This window comes from Pongo pygmaeus, chromosome 12 (assembly GCF_028885625.2).
Source record: "Pongo pygmaeus isolate AG05252 chromosome 12, NHGRI_mPonPyg2-v2.0_pri, whole genome shotgun sequence".
NCBI classification, from domain to species: Eukaryota; Metazoa; Chordata; class Mammalia; order Primates; family Hominidae; genus Pongo; species Pongo pygmaeus.
Window position 1 is genome coordinate 107,210,770 of NC_072385.2, and position 23,541 is coordinate 107,234,310.

The 23,541-nt window shown below is 53.0% G+C and overlaps 1 protein-coding gene across 1 annotated transcript in view; it reads right to left on the reverse strand.

Moving 5' to 3' along the window:
- Positions 1-1,598: 1,598 nt before the first annotated feature.
- KCNK3 (potassium two pore domain channel subfamily K member 3) overlaps positions 1,599-23,541 on the reverse strand; it is a 43,125-nt gene continuing 21,182 nt past the window's right edge. Inside the window, exon 2 of the mRNA XM_054476144.1 lies at positions 1,599-7,354. Coding sequence (XP_054332119.1) covers positions 6,453-7,354 — 902 coding nt within the window. The 3' untranslated portion in view covers positions 1,599-6,452. The remainder of the gene's footprint in view (positions 7,355-23,541) is intronic.

Sequence of the window (23,541 nt, forward strand, 5' to 3'; positions counted from 1 at the left end):
TGGCTGCCGGGCTCGGTGGCTGATGCCTGTAATCCTAACACTTTAGGAGGCCGAGGCGGGCAGATTACTTGAGGTCAGGAGTTCAAGACCAGCCTGGCCAACATGGTGAAACCCTGTCTCTACTAAAAATACAAGTATTAGCCAGGTGTGGTGGTGGGTGCCTGTAATCCCAGCTACTTGGGAGGCTGAGACAGAAGACTTGCTTGAACCTGGGAGGTCGAGGTTGCAGTGAGCCAAGATCATGCCACTGCACTCCAGACTGGGCAACACAGCAAGACTCCATCTCAATAATAATAATAATAATAATAATAATAATAAAAAGATGCTGTTGTTCCAGCATCAAGGCTCCTGCCTCACTGGGCAAGAGGAAGGTACTGAGTCCACGACAGATTGAACTTTTCAGGGGTTACTTGAGAAACAGAGTCATTCAACCTTCTTACCTGAATCCAGCTTTGGGATGGAGAGGGGGCCACAGCTTTGTGCTGCTCGATGGAGATGGTGATGTGAGTTGCAAGGGAGGGAGCCTGGCTTGGTCACTGTCGGCAGTGCTTCTTTCTTCTGCCAACATGTCTGTCCTTTTAAACACGTCCTTCCCTGGCCCTGGACAGCCCTCTCTTGCCTCTAGCTTCCTGAGATAAGTTATGGGAAGGCTATTGGGCTTTTGGGTAGGGGGAAATGCTGAGCCTGCAGAAAGAGCTAAATGTGGGAATGTGAGGGCCTGAGGTAAAATAGGATTTCTTTTCTTTCTTTCTTTCTTTTTTTGAGACAGAGTCTCACTCTGTCTCCCAGGCTGGAGTGCAGTGGCATGATTTCGGCTCACTGCAAACTTCTCCTCCCAGGTTCAAGTGATTCTCCTTCTTCAGCCTCCTGAGTAACTGGGATTACAGGTGCACACCACCACACCCAGCTAAGTTTTGTATTTTTGGTAGAGACAGGGTTTCTCCATGTTGGCCAGGCTGGTCTCGAACTCCTGACCTCAGGTGATCTGCCCACCTCTACCTCCCAAAGTGCTGGGATTGTAGGGGTGAACCATCGCACCTGGCCAGAATAGGATTTCTTAGCTCCAAAGGAATCTGCCATCTTTGAAGGATGACATCTTAAGATTACAGCCTCTTCTCTCACCGAGGTTCTGAATAAGAAATGACCGCATCATAAATAGCTCTGAACTTCTGCCAGACCTTTGCTGAAGATGTGGATCATCATGGGACAGTACACAGCAGGTGGGTAAGAGCATATACCTCGCAGCCATTGGTCTGTGTTCAAATCCCCGCTTTGCCATCAATTCACTGCCTGATATTGAGCAAGCGGGCTGCTTTGAGCCTTGGTTGAATCTGGCACGTAATTGAGAATAACATATGTATTTTATATTGTTGTGGTCTTCACTTATAGAAAGACTTGCAAGCTAAACTTCTTTTATAATTTAGTGTGGGGTGAGGAGGAAGGATCAGCCTTCTCTCTTCATCAGTGAGATTTCGATAGATCAGCATTTCCCAAAGCATGTGCCGTGACATACAGGGCTTGGAGAGATGTGCAAACAGAGGCTCTGGTATTTGGAATGAGTTTGGGCAGTGCTGGGTTAAGCAGGGGTAAACAGCATCTTTGCTGCAAGACTTTTCATAACCTTTATTAAGCTAAGATGCCTTGCGAAGCTCCATGAGTCGGTGATATTGACAGCATTTTCCCAAATTCATTTGACCAACGAACCCTTTTTTCCACGAGGCATACCATGGGACACGTTTTGAAAAGAATTGTCGTTACATCCCTCTTTCTCTCTTGGCCCCCGGAAACTTCTATTTCCATCTGATGCTCACCCCGAGTAACCAAATCAGCGGGGATCTGGGTATATTTATACCCCACCTCCACTCTGCTGTGCTGGTTTTCTATTTTTGTTTTGCTGTACATATATCTTTTAGTGCAGGATGCCTCAGATGCTGTGTGGAAATGAGGGGGGTGGGGATGGCATCATCTGGAGAGAAGGAGCCCACGCTAGAACCTCAGGCAATTCTGAGATCTTAGGAGATGTGAGCAGGGACATGGGTGCAGTTCACCACTGCTCTGCCCAGCTGTCACAATGCTGATCACCCCTAGGGAGATGGGGATAAATGCAGCCCCTTAGGGGACTCCTCCCAGGTCTGTTTGTAAAGTCTGTCCCAGGCAATAAAGAAAGGAGGGCAAGTGTCATCACGTTTATGTCCTGCAAGCACTGCTTAAGAAAATAAGAGTCACCTTGAACTGGTCATTGCCAACCTCAAAAACAAGCTAATTTCTGCTATTGTTGCATTTAGCTGTTTTAAGAAAGACAGAGGCAGGTGGGCCAGGGCAGTAAGCCTCAGATTTTGATGTGGTGGCCTTAGGAGTGGGTGAGTCAATGGCAACTAAGCCCCCTGAGGGCTGCAGGCCAACAAGGAGCTGCCAGGAGTGCCGTCACAGGAGGGCTAGCTGTGTCCTGCCTCTGGGGGCAGGGAGTGCTGGTGCCATCATTTCTTCCTTTGAACTCTGAACCCCCCATCAAAGCTTCCCTCTCTGTATCTTTCAGTTGACCTATGCGGGTAAGGAGGGGTGGTGGGGGCACTGGGAGAAAGTGTCCCTACTCCCACTCTCTTTATTTCTCCAGTATATTTCAATCTGCAGGTATTAAACCATTAGCAGGTAGAGACATCAATTTAGTGGATCATGACCAGCATTTTATAACATGTAATAGAACAGAACGTATTAGAGTCATTGGCTGTAGCAGGGTTGCTAAGAATTATTTTGTGAAAGGTAGGCAGATAGATAGGCATGGAGCTAGATAGGTACAGAGCTGTGTGCTATTACTGTGGATTGTACTCTATGAAGTTCGGGGGTCGCTGTAGCTGACCTGGGGAGCTGGCACCAGATGGATAAGGTGGGTCTGCTCTCAGGGTCTGTCCTGGGCTCTGAGGCCCAGTCCCAAGCCTGAGGTGTCCCTCTAGACCCAGAGAAAAATCTACCCCAAAGAAAGGTGCTTGTGAAGCACTCTCCTTCAAAGACATATGTTTTAGTCAATCAGGCCACTCAGCCAGGGGGCCCCTACTGCAGGAGAAGGAATCCATACTCCTGGCTGACTGGGAGGTACCACTGTCAGCTAGGGTGTGTCCAGGCGGACTGCGCAGGCTGTGTGAGGATGGGGAGCACTGGAATAGGAATCCCCAGTTCTAGTTCTTAGCCTAGGTCTGCCACTCACTGCTGTGTGACTCAGGCAGGTGATTTGCTCTCTGTGGGCCTCAGTTACTCATGTACAGGGGGGACAATAGGACCAGGTGATTTCTAAGGTGTTTCTTTCTTAGTCTGTTCCAAGGGGACTTAAGAAAATCTGGATCTTCTGGGAAATCCCAAAAGGGAAACCAGTGTGGCCCACAGGCCAGCGAGCCCATGGCGAGTCAGCTAGGTATGTTATTTTATTTTATTATTATTGTTTTTTTTAGACAGGGTCTCACTCTGTCACTCAGGCTGGAGTGCAGTGGTGCGATCTCAGCTCACTGCAACCTCCGCCTCCCAGGTTCAAGCGATTCTCGTGCGTCAGCCTCCTGAGTAGCCGAGTAGCTGGGACTACAGACACGCGCCACCATGCTCAGCTAATTTTTGTATTTTTAGTAGAGACGGGGTTTTACCATGTTGGCCAGGCTGGTCTTGAACTTCTGACCTCAGGTGATCTGCCCGCCTAGTGCTGTGATTACAGGTGTGAGCCACGGCACCCAGCAGCTAGGTATGTTTGTAGACCCCGGCAGGGGAGGGGGTGGGAGATGGCCCCTCCCTGGCAGCAGCAAGGGCATACGATGACAGAGGCAGCTGGAGCCTGAGCCTGGTCTCCGTGGATAGCATTTATTGGGCGCCATTCTCAGTGTGAAGACAGATAGGCAGGAAGAGCTGAAGGGAGGCTGTGGCAGCCACGACCTTTGGAGTCCGGGGGCTGCCTGGGGTGGGGGTGTGGTCGTGAGGGCATGGTCACCCACACATATTGCATATTCTGTGGCAGTGTGCCCAGGCATAAGGCATTGGGGAAGCAGAGAGGCTGCCTGCAGTGAAAGGGACTGAGGGGGAAGCAACTGGCCTTCCAGGTCCCTAGGAAAGACCCAGCAGAGACTGAACAGTCTGCCACGCTGTGCCCCACGGCCATTCCGCACCCTTCCCCACCTTCTCTCCGCAGCTTTGGTTGTGGCTCCCTCGGGACTGACAGGACAGGACCCTTCGAGGGCAGGGTCACACACAGGACAGAGGCAGCCAGCACTGCCCCCCCACCCGCAACATAAACACAGAGGGCACCTTCAGGTCCCACATGCAGCCAGTTCCTCCACACTGAGACGGGACTCACAAGCAGGGTAGACTTCTTCCCCCCAGGGGTCCCCAGAGACTAGAGGACACAGCTGGGGTGGGGCCTGAGGCTGGCCACCCTATGGGTGCTGCCCTCCAACTTCCCTGAATGCCAGGGCTGGCCTTGGTCGGCAGTGTTAAGGAGCTGGCAGGGGAACAGCACGGGAAGGTGGTGTTGCGGGAGGAGAGGCCCCTCATCCACCCCTTGATGTTGTCCCAGTCACCATACCGGCTCCAGCTGTGGGGCCCCAAAAGTGAGCCTCAAGCATCACCTTCATCAGCTGCGTTCCATCTGGGCTTCTGGGTTGCAGGTGTGGTGGGCAGAGGGCACCTCTGGTCCAAACTCCCCAACCTGGGAAGGGTGTTTCTTGCTGCAGCCTCAGCTTATCGCTAGCTACTTGGGACACAGGCACCAACAATGACAATGGTGCCAGGTGTGATGTCCCATAGGATATGCCTGCCAGCTTTCTTGGCCACTCTGCCCAATTCCCAAATTCCTAGAGCCCCAGATCCTGGCCTTTCTGCCATGAGACCCAGCCCTGCTTACCTCGGTCCCAAGAACTGCACTGTTTGTAAGCATGCACCCCAGTGACAAAGGCCCCTGTGCAGCCTCAGGGGCCCATTCAGAGCTGCTGCCTCCTGGCCAAGAAGAGAAGAGGCTGAGCCTTACTTAGCAGTGCCCTCTGACCCGGGACTTCTGATTCTGGTTTAAAACCCAGGTAGCCACACAATGCCAGGATGTACACTGCAGGAGCTTTGCTTTTAAGAGCAGGCCAAGCTGGAAAGAAAGAACACTTCGGCTAGGAACAAGTAGGCTGGGCTCTTGTCTCCCTTTGCCTTTTTTTTTTTGTTTTGAGACAGAGTCTTGCCCTGTCACCCAGGCTGGAGTACAGTGGTGCAATCAGGGCTCACTACAGCCTCGACCTCCCAGGCTCAAAGCATCCTCCCACCTCAGCCTCCCAAGTCGCTGGGACTCCCAGGCACGTGCCACCACACCTGGTTAATTTTTTATTTTTTGTAGAGATGGGGTCTCACTATGTCGCCTAGGCTGGTCTCGAATTCCTGGGCTCAAGTAATCCTCCAACCTCAGCCTCCAAAAGTGTTGGGAATACAGGTGTGAGCCACTGCACCCAGCCCCCACCCCTTTGCCTTTTGCTCTCTGGTCACTTCACCTGTCCAGGCCTCAGTATTCTCATCTGTAAAATGGGAGTGAGAACTCCTGCCCTGATGACCTAAGTAGGGTTTTGTGAGACTCAAAGGAATCAGTGGCCAGCACAGAGTTTTCAGAGGCTAAAAATCACTCGACAAATTTAAGAGTAGGTAATTATCAGCAATTATGGTGAGTCTGAAGTTTTCTGTTCCAGATTCTAAGGGCAGTGTCTGGAAGGCTGAAGTCCTACATGCTATGAGAATGTGGCTGGAGGCCAGTTAGCTTGAACCTCCAGTGCGACCATTCTGCAGACTGACAGGCCGCTGCCTCCTGCCTCCCAGCTGGCCCCTCCTGCTGCCTGTCTGTCCCTCCTTCTTTCTATCCTGCTTTCTGGGGACCAGCTTTAGGGACTGCTGGGTTTCCACTTTCTCCATAACTGCAAAGCCATGCAAAACAACACGAAGGGAGGTTGGGAGACACAGCTGGGGATGAGGAAGGGGAGTGGGGCTGAGTAGGGGTGACTTGGACAAAGACACCCTGGCTTTTGGAACCAAGGGAAGGTGGGAGACCTAGCAGGACAGAGGTATAAATAGAGATGCAAACGTACACGGAACATGAAGTCCCCTCCGAAGGTGGGGGTCTGGGTACCAGCAGGGTCTCTGAGGACTGGGAGCTTCTTAGATTTTCAAAGGGAAGGGAGGCTCCCAGCTTCTGCCTTTCCTCCCTGACCCCACCAAGTTTCACATTTCTCGGAATTTGCAGGGCTCCGATGGGGGCCCCAGGGGTCCTCAGAGCCCGGCCTCCTGCCGGCCGGTGCAAGCAGGCACAGTCGGAGATGGGGGTGCTGGGGAGAGAGTGGTGAGGGATGTTGTGGGGGGGTCCCACTGGGCAGAAGGCAGCAGGGGCAGTCTCCTGGCCTCCCAGCAGAGGTCCCCCGCCCGCGCCCCCAGGTGCTCCAGGCCCCTCGGGGCAGTCACACGGAGCTCCTGCGCTTCATGAGGCCGCGGAAGGTGGACAGGCTGTGCAGACCCGTGGACACCGAGCTGATGGCGGAGCGTGGCGCCCCGCTGCACAGGCAGCGTCGCGAGGGCGTGTCGCTGTAGCGGCCGCCCCCTCCCGGCGACGAGTGGCTCTGCTCCACGCACGTGTCGGACGTGGAGAGGTCCCGCGGGATGATCATGGGGATGGAGTACTGCAGCTTCTCGCGGCTCTTGTACCACAGGCACGAGCACATGGACTGGAAGTGCAGCACCTCCGCGTAGACGTTGCGGAAGCCGCCGCCGCCCGCTGCCGCCGTGGATGAGGCGGTGTCCGTAGTGTGCGCGCTGCCACCCCCTCCGCCGCCGCCCGCCTGCCCGTTGCGCGTGAGCAGCGCGCGGTGCTCGGCGTCGCGCTTCTCGTCCTCGGCGTTCATGGTCATGAAGCGCAGCACCACGAGGTTGAGGAAGGCGCCGATGACCGTGAGGCCGGTAAGGATGTAGACGAAGCTGAAGGCCACGTACTGCGGCTGCGTCTGCAGGGCCTGGTCCTTCTGCAGCGCCACGTAGTCGCCGAAGCCGATGGTGGTGAGCGTGATGAAGCAGTAGTAGTAGGCCTGGAAGAAGGTCCAGTGCTCGTAGTGGGAGAAGGCGGCGGCGCCGATGCACAGCGTGCTGATGCACGAGAAGAAGCCGATGAGCACCATGTTGGCCATGGACACGTCGGCGCGCCGCATGCCCAGCCCCTTCTTGGCGCGGTGCAGCAGGTACCTCACCAAGGTGTTGATGCGCTCGCCCAGGCTCTGGAACATGACGAGCGTGAGCGGGATGCCCAGCAGCGCGTAGAACATGCAGAACACCTTGCCGCCATCCGTGCTGGGCGCCGCGTGCCCGTAGCCTGGGGGAAAGTGGGGGAGAGGAGAGAAAGCACATGTTTTGGGGCTGCTCTTCCAGAAACCCTCTTCTCCCTCCCCGTCGCCCCGCCACCTCCCCCACCTTGTGGGTCTGGGCCCACAGTGATGGGCGCTCCTTATCCCCACGCACTGTGCTAGGCCTGGCTCATGCTTTCTATTGTATTCTTGTGACACCTGCAGAAGGTATGTAGGAAGGAACAAATAGGGAGGGCTGACTTCCAAGGTCACACGGCTTGGGAGCAGAACAACCGTGTTTGAACTCGAGTCCGTTTGACCTCAATGACTGGACTGTTTTGTATGCCTAGAGACGAGGTGGCCTGGGTGCTGCTGAGAACTCGTCCAGAGGCACAGGGAGAGTGTGAGGGCACGGGTCAGCTGGGAGAGCTGGATTCTAGTTCAGTGTCCTGGGCTGCAGGCGTGGTCCTTGTCCTCTCCATGCCTCAGTTTCCTTGACTACAAGGTGAGGTGGTTGCCCTGAATGGTTTCTGACATCCTGTGATCCAGTGTACAGGAAGGGAGACTGAGGCAGGGCTGGCTTCTTGGTGGATTCCCCGCTGCCAGCCAAAGCTTATGTGGGGTTGGTTGGCAACAAGGGCCCTTCAGTCTCCCTGGGGCAGCTGGCCCGCTGTGCCACAGAAGAAAGGAGACTGCCTGCCCCTCCCTGCAACAGCTGGATGAATGAGTGTTCTGGGGTCCTCATCAGCCTCCAGTTGGAGGCCCTGGGGTCATCCTCTGTACTTGACCTGATGTAGGGTCTGTCCTCATGGGGAGGTGGTGTTACCCTTGGCAAAGCAGGAGCCCTCGGTGTCTTTCCAGGTGTGTTACTATCATCAGTCAGATAACCTCTCTGTACCCCGCCCCCACCCTGGCCCACCCTGAGCCAGGATCAGGGCAGAGGCAAAGGTTCCCTCTGTACCAGCCATTCAAAGGCCTAAGTTGAGCATTCTTCCGGCTAACTGGAGGGAAAATGACCCTGGATGAGAACTCGTCCCTAGTGACAGGGCCCTAGTGGCTGTGTGACCTTGGGCAAATTACTCCCCCTCTCTGAGCATGTTTCTTCATTTGTAAAGTGTGTTTACTGGTGCTGGCCTGCTTCTTTTATTGTTGATATATTTACTACTTTTATTAATAGAATTACGATAATAAAATGATGCTGGCATTTTCTTCCATTCTAAGCCTTATCAAATCTTAACCAAATGTTTCTTCTTCCGTGCAGTCCTCCTGGATTCCTCACAGCTTATGATCTCTGCCTTATTTGAGTGGCACCGAAAATGTTCAGCTTGTAATTCCAGGGCCAATATTACCACCACCCTCTGTCCTCTAGGATCCCCAACTACATAGAGCTAAACACTAGCTTTGGGGGGAAGGGGTGGCACTGATGGGTCTTGTCACTTTCCTCTCTAGCTTCCACCTCCACATTGCCAGCCATACCTATGGAGGCCCAGAATATGTTTGATAACTAAATTGCAGGGCAGGATACTGTGTGACTCTGTCCTGGACTTGCTCTGTCTCTCTGTCTCTCTCTCTCTCTCTCTCTCTCTCTCTCTCTCTCTCTGTGTGTGTGTGTGTGTGTATGTAGGAGTTCTCTGAACCTTAGTTTCCACATCTATAAAATGGGGTTAATAATACACTTGCCTCACAGGACTTTGGGGAGGAATAAGTAAGATAATGTGTGTAATGCACTTAGCCCAGAGCCTGGTACATATCAAGTGCTCAATAATGGCTCCCTGTGATTAATAATGAGTGAAGTGCCAGATTACTCTCATGTTTCCAAGAGAGCAGCCAGGCTTGAGGGCAGCTCAGTTCCAGTAAAGCTGGCACCTCTGTCAACCCAGGGCCATTTGGCTCTTAAAGCTCAAGGAGCTCTGGGGACAGCTGCTTGGGGCTGCCCTTAGAACCAGCTCCCCTGCCCCCCTCCACAGCGTCGGGCCAGTAACTGTGTCACCATTTGCTAGGGAGCTGGACAGCTGAGCTGTAGAGCCACTGTGCTTAGGACGTCTGTGCTTCAGCAGGGTGAGAACAGATTGTGCCCGCCAGCTGGGCCATGGCAGCCAGACCACAACTCACCTCGACAACTGGGCAGGCCCTGAGCCAGAGCTGCTTCTCATCCCGTCCTTCCCTGTCCCCCAGGCCGGCACTACTTGGTGGAGAGGGGAGGGCATGGCACCATGGATGGAGCTCAACAGGGAGTAGGGAGCGTGGACATAGCCCCAGCTTGGCCACGTGATAGCTGTGTGACCTTGGGCAAATCCCTACCCCTCTCTGGGCTCACTTGTCTTTCCTGCACTCTGGAGGATTGAGCTAGAGCTGTTAACCCTCACCCTCGCTGCCCGCCAGAGCCGTCTGCAGGAGCACAGGAGAGACTGGGCTTTAGAGCTCTTTGGAACCTGTAGCTTGCGAGATGGAAGCAGTGGTTCTGGGATCTCACAGGGGAAGGGTGACCTGAGAGCATGGGCCTGGGGGCAGGGCCATCTCTGTGGAGTCAGGCAGACACATACCACCATCAGGGGCCCTTACCCCCTCTCTGCCACCACTGCTCCCTTGTCCTGTGTTTGTCACAGGCCGTGACTTCCCTGGGCCCATTGTCTCTTAGGAAAAGCCAGTGCCCGCCTGTCTGGCAGCCTCACTGCCCACTGTGACTGTGCTCACAAAGCACCCAGCTTCAAGGAGCTACACATTCCTTCCTTGCCCTTCTTTTGCTATACCCTGCGGCCACCCCAGAGACCTGTTCTTATCCCATACCCAGCCAAGCCGGCCCCTCCTCTCCACAGTGCTTCCCACACTGCCTCGTGGCCCTCCTCCGCCTCTCCTACCCCAGCCCACAGAGACCCAGCTCCTTAAGACCCAGCTTCAGCTGCAAGTGACAACCCCTTCCTCTGCCCTTCGTCCTGTTGACCTTAGTGACTTTCAAAGCAAATGACACATCCAGGCTTAACCAGAGGCTCTTATCCCAGGAAGCACCTCATGCTCCACCACAGCCACTGCCCTGTCTAGGCAGCCCTGGCCTCGATGTGCCTCCTCTTTGGGGTCAGATGCCCCCAGGGCTCAATCTCACTTCCTACCGCAGGCTGAGGCTTAAGAATAATAAGTTCTTACCCTTCAGATGTATTTTTAACTTAATCCTCAAAAACTTCTTACAAGGTCACTATTATGACTATCTCCATATTACAGTTGGTGTCATGAAGTCCAGAGAGGCCTTGGGTGTTGGCCAAGGCCACTGGGCCTTTCTGACTCAGCATTCATTCCGGTACATGGGAGCCAATGCATCACCCAGGAAGGGCGACCAGGCCGGGAGGCCTTGGGAGGAGAGCATTTCACTTGGGCATCAGCCTCAGGCGTTGCTCTGAGCCAGATGCAGCAGAGGTGGTAACAGGAGGGTCATGCTCAGGCAGTCAGACGCTTCTCCAAGTATCCGGCTTAGGGTGCCCCCCGCCCCATTGCCTGTCCTATTGTCATTGGGTGAAAGGGCAAGGGAGTGTGAGGACCTGCTGACGTGGGCGCCCAACTTGGAGGGGTGCCAGCTGGGTGGAGCCAATCCCAAGGGGCCCTGGAGCTTCTGGGAAGTAAGTGGGAGTTTGGCAAGACCCGTCTGCCTGCCAGCAGGCCCTCTGCCTGCCTGGTCCTTGCCCACGTCGGGCTTGGCTTTATGAAGCAGGGGGCAAAAGGTGTTCTCTATCTTCTCTTCTCTGTCCAGCCCTTCGAGTCTCTGGGTGAGGGGCTGCATCTGTCCTTCTGTGTGGCTGACTCTCTGAGGACCCTCTGTCGCAGTACCTGCTGGGCTGATCAGCCAGAGCGCATGTTCTGACAGGGAGACTCTAGCCACTGCCTCTCAGAAAACTACCAGGACTATCCATACCGCCTCCTCTCCCAGACTCCTTTCCCTGAATCCAACATAGGTTTTAAGGTTCTCAGAGCCAGAAATACACTTAGCCATCATTTGGTTCAGTCTTTACATCGTACAGGTGAGGAAAGGGAGGCCCAGAGAGGGAAAGCAATCTGTTCAAGGTCACACAGCTTGTGAATGCCAGAACCAGGATTATAACCCAGGATACTTGGTTCTAAAACCAATGCTCTGTCCACTGCCCTGCAGCTCAAGTATGACCAGAGTTGTGCCTCTTCGATCATGGCCCAGCAGCTCCTACTTGGGAGCAACTGAGCTAAGAGATGGCCTGGGACCCTGGCTGGAGGCACAGAATCCACCTAAGGAAGCCAGGTGGCTGGACATTAAAAATTACTTATTAGTGTAAATATTTTAGGGCAGCAGGAAAACCGAGAGATGGGAGGCAAACCCTGGGCCACCTCAGTTCCTCTGTTTTCCTCCCAGAATCACCAAGGAGGTCAGAAACTGGCTGAAGCTGTCTTCCAGGGAGATGCTGGGTGGGGATGGTGGTGTTGGAATGGCATTGGGTCTGGTCCTCCCTTTTACTGGTCTTTCTCTCCCTGTGGCTTATTTCCTTCTATTCAAAGCACAACTAGCCACTCTGAGCCCTTGGTCATGGCCTTGGCTGGACTGGGCTTGGCTGTTTTTTCCACACTGGCCTCCTATGCCTGCTAGCCTGCTTGCTTGACCTCCTACCCCTGGCCTAGCTAGCCACAAGGCCAGGATGCTGGCCATAGCCTTGGGCAGAGGAAAGAGCATGGGGCTAGGAGGCAGGAGATCTGGGGTCTGACCTGACCCTGATCAAAGACAGCTTTGTGTCTTGGCAAGCTCCTTCTGGGCCTCAGGTTTCCTCATCTGTGACATGGAAGATAGGGCAAGAGATGAGGTTCCCACCTTTTCCCACTGCCTTTTATTATTTTCTCTGTTCACTCACCCATTCACAGAGTCAACATTTTGGAAGATTTTATTTATGAAGTTCGATGTGGTGATCAGTGCAGTGTGGATACTCTCTAGAGCAGGCACTGAATAAATCATTGTTAGAGCCATAATTAATTTCTTTCCCCATCAAAATTAATTAAGAACACATCTGCCAGTCAGAACGTCTGATTAGCCTGAGATAACTGACTCTTTGAGATGGAGTTAAGTTATTGTTGTATGTTTGAAATACTGAACACAGGGAGAGGATCTCTGTAGTTTAGTGGAGTAGAGAAGATCACAGGCTCTGAAGCCAAACAACTTTATCTTTGGCCACACTGCTTAATCCACTATGCCTCAGTTTTCTCATCTGTACAATGGGAATAATGAAGTATTCACTTCATAGACTTGGTGTGGGGACTTGATTGAGTTCATAGACTTAACATGCTTAGGACATTGAGATCAATAAATATGAATTATTAATATGAATATTTTGGGGAGCACCAAGATTTGATGATCTTTAAAGTTCCTTTTGGTGCCAACATTCTATGATCAGTGTTTACTCAAGTTATTTTTCTGAAATACCAGTTCCATGGAATGTTAACAACTGTTGGATGAGAAAAGAGTTGCTTGGCTCAATTAAATTGGGGAAATGCTGAATTTAACAGGATTCACCATCATTTGATTTGAGCCTAGGCTTTCTCAGGGCTATGTATGTGTTCATGTGCAAGGTCGATCAAGGCCGGGAAAAGGTGCCTGTCTTCCCACTTCCTTGACCGTGGAGCACTTTTCTCATAGTGCACATTACCGAGCAAGTGTTTCTGGGAGCACAGTTTGGGAAACGCTCCTGTGCAGTATCAAGAACCTCTAAGGTCCTTCCCCCAGGTCTCTGACGATGTGATTCTTTGATCTCCTTCTCTGGGTGGCCCAGCCCTTCTGTAGATTAGAAACCACAGCCCTTGGCAATGCCAGCTGTGCCTGTCTCCAGGCTGACCTAGTTATCTAATGTAAATAGGCAATGGCTGGGCTAATGTTTGTCCTGAGGGAAGGTGGATGAGGGACCTGTGGCCTGAGGTGCCCAAAGGCCGTGAACTCTGGGCTGATGCCGAAGTGACCTCAGTGTGGCTTGGGGCTGGTGTGGCAGCCAGAGAGGAGTGCGGGCTTGGGGGAGACAGAGGCAGCTCTGGGGGCTGCAAGACACAGGGAGGGCCCTCAGAGGAAGGCTGGGCTCCCCTGCTGGATGGCAGAGGGCAGCTGGGCTCAGAGGGCACCTAGGGGAGGGCCCACGAGGAACCAGCTCAGGGGCCTGAGGCACAGACAGGGAGCCGCCCCTCAGTGTGGGGATGGCAGCAGTGTGGAGCCAGGGAATGGGACTGCAGGCTCTGAGGGAGCCTAATTGGCATGTTAAAGGAGATGAGGCGGAAGGAGCCCAGCTTCTGTGCCCAGGTCTTGGGGGAGGAGAGGAGGGAGGGGCTGCAGCTTGGTGGAGACGGGAGGAGGGCGCAGGTGCTCTTCCTCCTCCTGTGAGATGCAGCTCAGACACTGCCTTTCCCGAGAACCTTCTGGGAACCTTCTCTGGGCACTGAAGGGGCCTCTCCTCCCTCTGCCCGTCTCAGGCCCCCACACTGTATTTGGGCACTCATGTCCACAGAGGAGTCCTGCAGGGCTGGCTTGTCCCCTCAGTGTCCAGCACAGGCCTGGGGTGGGAGGGCTGCAGAACCCAGAGGCTCCAGTTCTGAAGGACTCTGAGGTCTGGGATGGTGATGAGAAACCACCCCTTAGACATCCAGGATGGGGACGGGAGGTGGCCCTCGGCAGGAGGGCCTCGGGTGACTCATAGCTCCTGCCTTCACTGTGGCCTCTGGCCCCTTCAAAACGAGGTCAGCTTCAAGGTTCAGAAGGAATCCCCCCTGCACTGGGCCTGGGCAAGCCTCTAGCTAGGCCTGGGAACCACCGGGTCTCATGGAGCTGGGGTAGGGGTGGGACCAATGTACAGAGTCTGGAGTTTGTCCCTCTTCAGGCCAGAGCTCCTGGGAAGGACAGCTCTGAAGCACAGCACCTATCCGCTTCCTCTGCCCTGCCCCTTCCCGAGGCCTCTCTTCCCATTGTCCCATCTCCTCTCCCAGCTCTTCCCCCCACTACCCCCAGCAGCTTCTCTCCCTGCCCCACGCTTCTTCCTGGACTCCCCACTCTTGGGCCCACTGCTCTCTCCTCTCTTGCCTTGAGCTGCCTCCCATCCACAGGTGGCCCTAGTACTGATCTGGGGGCCTCTAATGTAGGACAAACCCCCAAAGCCCCCATCCCCCACCCTCCTCAGGCCCATGTGTGATGCAGGGAGCTCAGAGGGAGGGTGCTGGTGTCATGGAAAATCCCTGCGGCAGCCAAGGTCAGTGTTTGCAGACACAGCCTGGCCTAGAGCCAGGCCTGCCTCCCTGGCCGGCTCCTTCTGGCCCATCCCAGAGGCCGGCTTTGTGCAGAGGCCCTCAGAGGCACCCCAGGGCTGCTCTGGGTGCCTGGGGACAGGGACCTTAGGAGCGATCAGTCCTGGTGTGACAACGTAGTTCAACCCACTCGTTTTTTGTTTTGTTTTGTTTTTTGAGACTGAATCTCACTCTGTTGCCCAGGCTGGAGTGCAGTGGCATGACCTCAGCTCACTGCAACCTCCACCTCCTGGGTTCAAGTGATTCTTCTGCCTCAGCCTCCCGAGTAGCTGGGACTACAGGTGTGCACCACCACATTCGGCTAATTTTTAGTAGAGATGGGGTTGCACCATATTGGCCAGGCTGGTCTCAAACTCCTGATCTCAAGTGATCCACCTCCCTCGGCCTCCCAAAGTGCTGGGATTACAGGCGTGAGCCACGGTGCCCTTCCCCCCACTCATTTTATAGATGGGTAAACTGAAGCTGAGAGAGGAGTAGGGACTAGCCCAAGGTCACAGCAACTCAGTGACACAGCTAGGACTGGAATCCAGGGCCCTCTTGTAATCTTTTACTGCCCTATGCTGCAGAAGGGAGCATCCTGAAGTCTGTTCTGATAGGCCAAGGAATAACAAAGGCTGGTTAAACACTTCTGTTACACAAGGGCTAGCTTGAGGTTGTGCTGGACTTGAGTTGGTGATGTAGCCAGGAGAAATAGACCTAGATGATCTATTGATGAGGTCCCTGACCTCAAAACACTTTCCATCTGGGATTGAATCAAATGAAACCTCTCAGTGGAAGCACTTTGAAAACTTCAGTGCCATGTATAAAGCAGAGGTTATTATTACACAAATTATTAAAATGCATGGCAAAGGTGGGAAATGTTTTAGGAGGGATTTAAGACAGAGGCTGAAGGAGGGCTGGAGATACAGAACTTTGGTTGGGTTATCAGAGAGGGCTTCATGGAGGAGGTGACATTTGCTCTGAGCTCTGAAGAGTGGATAGGAAACGCAGGGTTCTGATGAGGGGAGCTACTGAGGCAAGGATACAATGTTAGGATGACACATGATGTGTTAAGGTCAGAGAAAATAGACCTGTGTGGGACTGGTGGGTGTGCTCACAAATGGGGTTGGTGTGGGGGCCAGCGGACTCTCTCAGAAAGGCAGCTGCATGATGCGCATCAAGAAGCTTAGAAATGTGTCTACCCAGTGGCCCTGCAGTGGCACTTCTAGGAATCTCTGCTCAGAAAATAACCAGAGATCAGAACAAAGATTTATGAACAAGGATGTTTATAGCAGCATTTTCATTGTGAAAAATTGTAAACGGTCCAAATATCCACCAATAGAGTTTGGTTAAACATATTAAGGTATATTTATGTGGTGGGATATTGTGCGACCATTAAAGTGCAGTTCTTGAGCAGTCTCTTGATTACATAGAAAACTACCACATCATGTTAAATTAAAAGGGTAGGAGACAATGCTTTCTGTATTGTGGGATCCCACGCTAATATGAAAATATGAAAAATGTGGCTGGGCACACTCGTTCATGCCTGTAAACCCAGCATTTGGGGAGGCTGAGGTGGGAGGATCGCTTGAGCCCAGGAATCCGAGACCAACCTGGGCAACATAGTGAGACCCATCTGTAGAAAAAACAAAAAATTAGCTAGGCATGGTGGCGTGTGCTTGTGGTCCCAGTTACTCAAGAGTCTGGGGTGGGAGGATCCCTTGAGCCCGGGAGGTCGAGGCTGTGGTGAGCAGTAATTGCACCACTACACTCCAGCCTGGGTGACAGAGGGAGACCCTGTTTCAAAAAAAAAAATGTATATTCACATATACATTTTGTATGTGCACACACACATATATAACTGTAAGGAAATATTCTAAAGCTCATATAGCTTATCTCTGAATAATGGGCTCATGATTAATTTTAATTTTCCTCCTATAAATTCTACACTACAAAAAACTATTACTTTTGTAAGTAGAAATCGATGAATATTATAAACCTAAAAACAGCACAAGTTCTTCTGGCGTTCTTGGAGCAGGAAGTACAGTTGAAAAGTGAAGATTGTCAAGGTGAGAAGGGGCCAAAATTTGAGGAGCTTTCAAGGGTGGGTTCAGGAATGAAGTCTTCATTTTAAGGCAATGAGGAGCCATGGATGGCTCCTGAGCAGGGGAGGTCTGTGCTCAGAGAGATATTGAGCTGAATGCCTGGCAACCCTGGGCAGGGGCGTGGCTGTGGGAGATGGGGGCAGGTGGATCCCACTGGGGCCTCTGCGTGGTCCAGTTGTCAAGTGCTCAGGCCTGAGCTAGAGGGAAGCGGAGGATCCAAGAGTTCGGGATGAGAGGAGGAGGTAGGGGTGAGGGGCCAAGAAAGGAGAGGACAGGAAGGGGCGAGGGGAGGAGAGTGGATGCATGGTGTGTGGGATGCCCTGCATTCATGGGTGAAACTATAAGCCCCACGAGGACAGGGGTTCTCATCTCTTTTGTTTGCTACTGGATCCCTCACACCTGGAAGGGGGCTTGGCACAGAGCTGCTGCTTCATCAATTTCTGTTGAGTGAATGACTGAGGGAGAGGGAGGCATCAGAGATGAGCCTGAGGTTTGAACAGAATGAAGACAGAGAGGATAAGCAGAGTGAGGCCTAAAGCGGGCAATGCCATGCCACAAGCCAGTTATCCTGGGGGTCCTGGGCAGGGCCCTGGCCTGGGGCCGGTGGGGCCTGTTCTAAGCTAGCCATTGAGCCAGGTGCCATGGCCCAGGCCTGTGGCCTGTCTGCATCCTCATGACCAGCTGGACAGGGCATCTGTGAGCTCAGAGCTTCTAACAGATTGGATCTGGTGGGGTTTTAATTAAATGAATCCACCAGGAACAGCCTGGCATTGAGAAAGGAATTCCACAGCACAATTTAAAGTGGACTTGGCCCTCTTCGCGGATGGCTGAGGTGCCAGTTATCCCCCACATGCTTTTTTCAAGGCCCTGTCCATGACGCTGGCATCTGGCTGGCCCGAGTCTTACACATTTACACTCCCAGGCCTTTCCTGTTGAGCCCATTGAGGAGAAACAGGGGTGTGTTGGCATCTCCTTGCCACAATCCCCGAAAGGGAATGAACTTCTCCCAACTGGAAGCCCTGTTGGGTCTGAGGAGCAGCAGAGGCCAGCCTAGGTGTGGGCCCAGAGTCTGGCTGCCTGAAATCTCACCCTGTGGGCAGTGTTATGGGGGCAGGGCGGGGCCCAGAGGGTGATGGTGCATAGGAATTACAAAGTACTAGGAGTCAGGAGGCCTGGCTACCATCCTAGCTCTACTATTACCTTGCTGTATGACAGGGGTCAGCAAACTGTTTCCTGTAAAGGGCCAGATAGTAAATACTTTAGGCTTTATGAGTCTATGGTCTCTTGCAACTACTCGACTCTGCCATAGAACCAAGAAAGCAGCCATGGATACTATGTGACAATGGGCATGGCAAATTTAGTGTTCCGATAAAACTTTATTGACAGCAACAAGTGGTGGGCCAGATTCAGTCCATAGGCCCTAGTTTGCTAAGCCTACTGCAGGGTGTTTGTTAAGCCACGCCAGCTCCCTGAGACTTATCTGAGTCAGTTTTCTTATTTCAATTTTTCCTACCTTCAAAAGAGAAGCTAGATTAGAAGATCCCTAATGTCTCTTCTTCCCTGAAAAGTTGTGTTTTAGCATTGAATAAATTGCTAGTTCCTCCTATTCCATGTACCATGCAGAGGCCCTGAGGAGAGGGGTATATTTTGAGCAGGGTCTGGTGCCTAAACCTGGCTGCAGGCATGGTGTCAGCAGCTCTTGGGAGGGCCCCTTTCCACATTTCTGGACACTGCTCGTGCTCTTTGTTCTGCCTGTTAGGCTTCTACTCCTCCATCAAAGCCATTTCAAAAGTTACCCCCTCTCTGAAGCCTTCCCTGATGTCACCCACCTAAACAAATCAGTGCTCCAGGGGCCCTTTGTTCATTACTCATCATCCTTCAAACATTCCTCCACTCCAACCAGCAGGTGTTTTTGAGTCCTTAATATGTGCTGTGCTCCAGGTTCTAGAATAATAATCCCTTGTATTTCATTTGTGCAGGACTTTATCATTTACAAAGCAATCTCTATACATTCTATTGTTTGAGCTTGCATTGCTATCCTTTAGAGGAGGTGCTATTATTCCTATTTTACAGATGTGGAACCTGAGGCTCAGAGAGAGAGACAGTGTTTTATCTCAGGCCATAAATGCTAGAATCAAACTTGAAATTCAAAGGCAGTTTTTTTCTGCGGCACTTGGCTGCCCCAGAACTCTTCACACCAAGATGGAAGTCAGAAGACCTGGGGTGTGGTTCTAGTTGTGCCACTGTGTGATCCCAGGCAAGACGCTGCCCCTCTCTGGGCCTTGAGTGCTTCCTCTGGGAAATGAAGAAATTAGAAGATGTTCTTGAGGCCCTTCAGCGTTCTAGGATTGTGGGCTTTCAGAGGGACACGTTCTCTCCTCCGCAAACAGTGGAGACAGCAATAGTTTCAGTCAGACAAAGGCCACCAGGAATGTCAGCTGGCCCAAAGCAGTAACACTGGGCATTTGGGTGTATGCCAGACCAACAGTCCTGGTGGGCACTGATCAGGTGCTGTGGAGAGGGTGAGGGACCTGGGGCCGGCCTGCCCAGCCCAGCTCTGATTGTAACATTCCTCAGCTGAAGCAGAGGGGCAGGCAGAGCTAGGTGGAAAATCCCCGACCCGGCCCCATACACCCTCCCGGCCCTCAGGGGCACATGGAGTCAGGGAGGAGATGGCCACGTGTCCCTGCCTGAGTCTCCCATGCCAAGACAAGCCAGAGCATTTGGGAATCGTGTTGGTACCCAGCTTCTCCTCTACTCCCTGCCACTCATCTCACGCAGGAGACCAGGATCCTGGGGACTTGAACCTTTGCTTTCTTTCATTTATTTAGCTGCTGCTGCTTTTTATTTTGGGTGTCATTTTGTCCTGTAAGTCTAGATGCAGAGGCTATGGAGGGCAGGGGTACTGCCTTGTACTTCTTAGTGGCACAGTGCCTGGCACACAGCAGCTAATGGTGGTGGTGGTAATAACAACAGCAGCAGTAGTAATAATAAAACTCACATTTATTAAGCACTTCTATTCCCGACACTGTACACTGTACTAAGTGCTTTCTGCGCATTAGTTTATTTAGTCTTCACAAACATTTTAGATGAGTATTATGTCCACTTTGCAGATAAGAAAACTGAGACACAGAAAGTTTCCATGACTCATTCAAGCCCACACAGCTAGTGAATGTCTGAGCCAGGGGACAAGCTCAGGCCAGTCACCTTGTCCAGTCTAACTAATGTTAGTTGAATGGATGCTGCATTCCGGAAGGCAGGTGCCCTGGCTTTTCAGCTAAGGAGACTGGGCTGAGTGAGTGGCTGGTGATTTGGACAAGGCCATGCAGGTATGTGGCCTCCAGGGCCTCTGGGCTGGGGTCCAGGGATCAGGATCCATGGCCCATCTAAGGGGACCTTGATGTAGCCCTCCTTTTTTGTTTATTTATTTATTTTTTTGAGATGGAGTCTCACTCTGTCACCCAGGCTGGAGTGCAGTGGCGTGATCTCGGCTCACTGCAACCTCCGCCTCCTGGGTTCAAGTGATTCTCCTGCCTCATCCTCCTGAGTAGCTGGAATTACAGGTGTGTGCCACGACTCCTGGCTAATTTTTGTATTTTTAGTAGAGGCAGGGTTTCGCCATGTTGGCCAGGCTGGTCTCGAACTCCTGACCTCAAGTGATCCGCCCACCTTGGCCTCCCAAAGTGCTGGGATTACAGGCCTGAGCCACTGCATCCTGCCTGCATCCCTCCTCTTAAGTTTGTTCTGGAAAGTGATGGCATGGGGAGGGCAGGCAGGCAGGTGCTCTCTCCAGCTCTGCTTCCTGATCCTTCCTGCTCAACCCTTCCCCAGCAGCAGTTGGGCCTGAGAGTGCACTGGGTCTCCACAGAAGACCCATCCACTGGCCTGAGCCAAATGGCAGGAGGCCGCAGGCTGAGGCTGGCCACAGGCTGTTGGGGGCTCATGGCCAGCCCTGGAAGAAGACACCCTGCCTCTGGCAGAGGGAGCTGTGGTACCTGGGGAGGCTGAGTGGGAAGCAGGGTCCCCAGGGAGGCTGTGGCACTCGCCTGGTCTCAAGAATATCGTCTGGAAAATCAGCAAGGCGAAAATGGCTTTATTCCCTCTTAGCTTGTCTTAATTAATTAATTGAGCAAACATTTCTTAAGCACCTACTACTCTGTGCCAGGCACTAGGCTAAGTGAAGAGAGGATGCAGAGACAGGCCAGCTGGATCTTGCCCTCTGGGAACAAAGACTTGTTGAGAAAGGCAGGGAGGTCTTTGCACTAACTCTAGAAATCTGAAACTGTTCTAAAACAATTGCCAGCAGGCAGGTGGGAAACGGCTCTGAGCAAAGATTTGCCCCAGGATATGATACATCTGTGCCAGAGGGGCCCATTCGGTGAAGGCGGGACCCAGGAACCTGGAAAGGGAGTCAGAAGGCCCAGGCATCTTGCCAGCGTTCCTGTGGCTGGAAGCATGGCATTTTCCAGTTCTTGCAGCCTCAGAAGATGACCCTGGACACCTGGAAACATTGTACAGGGTCAGTGTGAACACCTGGCTGGTGTGCAGAGCTGCTTGGCCCTGGGTGTCACTACAGATTGGATCAAGGTCAATGTCTGAGGCTACACTCTCTCTTTTCCTCCTTCTTTCTTTCTTTTCTGGTTTGTTTGCCATTTACTATTTTTTAAAACCAACTTTTAAATTTTAGAACAGTTTCAGATTTATAGAGTTAGTGCAGAGACTTCCCTTCTTTTCTCAACACTCAGCACCTCTCCTACGTTGATGCAGTGCTAGCTGCTGTTTCTCCCCCTGCACCTTGCCTTCCCCCAGGAAGCCTCCTTCCTGCTGTGGCCCCAGGAGCCTCCTCTGCTCTCCCCACATAACATCCATCTCTGCCACTCGGTGGGCCTCTCTTGGCAGGCACTGGCTGGCCTATTTACCCATCTCCTTATGCACAGCGGTGCCTCTATGAGCAAAGCTCCTTTTAGTCAAGTCTGCCTACACAGCACGGGGGATGAGGGCTGGCTCACACGGAGGGGTGCTGGGCACTGGACAAGCCTTTTGGGAGGTGGTCAGGGCTCAGGCCTGGACCCCTGGGTGGGTGCTGTCCTGCTGGCCTCCCCCGTGTGCAGCTGAGTCTGGGCTGCAGGTGGGAATGCAGAGGATGGAGCATAGGAAGTAAGGGCGAGAAAGGGAGGCATTCCCACGCCAGAGTGGAGCCTGTGCTATGGGATCCTCTGCGAACAGTGGCAATGGTGGCAGGGAACCTGGATGCCCTCACACTTGTTACCCTTAATGTTCCCCATGACCTGAAGGTGGCCATGATTTGCTCCTTTTTGATGGGGAAACTAAGGTTCAAGAAGGTTAGACACTACTGGCCCAAGGTCACACAGATAAAAATTGGCAAAGGTAGGATTCAACCTTGTCTGACCCCCTTAGATGTCCCCAGGACCACTCCCTTTGTCAAAGCACATAGAAAGCATGTCCAACAGGCCAACATCCCAAGACCGCTGTACTCCACTCTAGGCAGAATCTGGCCTTGCAGTCTTGGTGCCATGCACACAGCAGGTGCTCAAACTATGTGAGGATGGAAGAGGCCTTCCTAGACAAAGCCCCTCTCTCCTGAGCCTCGCCCCACCCTGCTTTCTGCCAGGCAGATGCACCCCGAAGTTGGGCAGCCAGTCATTTCTCTCCTAGGTATGTGTCAGTGTGGCCCTGAGCCAGACAGAGCAGGAGGTGAGAGGGGGAAGCTGGAGTGCAGGGGTCAGGGCTCCAGGGAGGCTGTCTGTGGTGGGCATACTTGCGGGGTCTGCCCCCTTCTACCTTGTTGGAACTGTCCATCCTACAACAACCCTAGTCAAGGGTGGACCTAGGCAGCCCCTTTGTACCATGTCATCCTGGCACCAGAGCAGACTGGACCAGGGTTGGACACCTGGGCCGAGAGGACTTGGCTGGGCTTAGCAATTCACATTCTCTCTTCCAGGAATTGTGATGAGCTGAGGGGCTGGGTCAGCTGCGAGGGGCTGAGCTGCAGGGATAGAAAGAGGTGAGTCCTGGCTGGGACCAGGGTAAGCCAAAGCCACATGCGGAGGAAGAAAAGCCCCGAGAATGGCAGAGCAAGGCGGAGACAGGAACAATGCAGCCTGAGGGACGGGAGGGAGAGGCCTGGGCTTCCGCCTGCTGGCCTTTGACATTAGCTGTGTGGCACTGTTTCCTTTCAGAAGTCCCCTATACTTGCTCTGGTCCAAAGGGGCACTGTGCCCTGTCTATGCCCCAGCCACTCCAGACGGAGGGCCCCAGTCCCCAAGCACTGCGTCCCAGGGGTCCCCAGCATAGTGAGCAGTGCAGGGCCATTCCTGTTGAATCCCTGTGGCTCACTGGGCGGGGTGGTGTCCATTCAACAGTCGGGGACACCGAAGCCTGGAAACATTGGGTGTGTTGCCCGCAGTTGCAACTCCTGAGCTGGACCTGGGACCCCAGCCTCTTGATTCCGGGCCTGCTGCTTCCCCTCCACCCACACTGCCTCTCTGAGCCCATCTCTTGCTAGGTGGCTGGGTGACCTTGCGGTTAGAAGGCAGCATGTAAAATAAAGTGTCCAGTACAAGGCCTGGCATGTGGAGGGTCTCACAAAGTGGGAGCTCTTATTAACACATACATGTTTCTTTCTTTTTCTTTTTTTTTTTTCAAGACAGAGTTTTTGCACTGTTGCCCAGACTGGAGTGCAATGGCGCGATCTCAGCTCACTGCAACCTCTGCCTCTTGGATTCAAGCAATTCCCCTGCCTCAGCCTCCAGAGTAGCTGGGATTACAGGTGCCCACTACCATGCCTGGCTAATTTTTGTATTTTTAGTAGAGACAGGGTTTCACCGTGT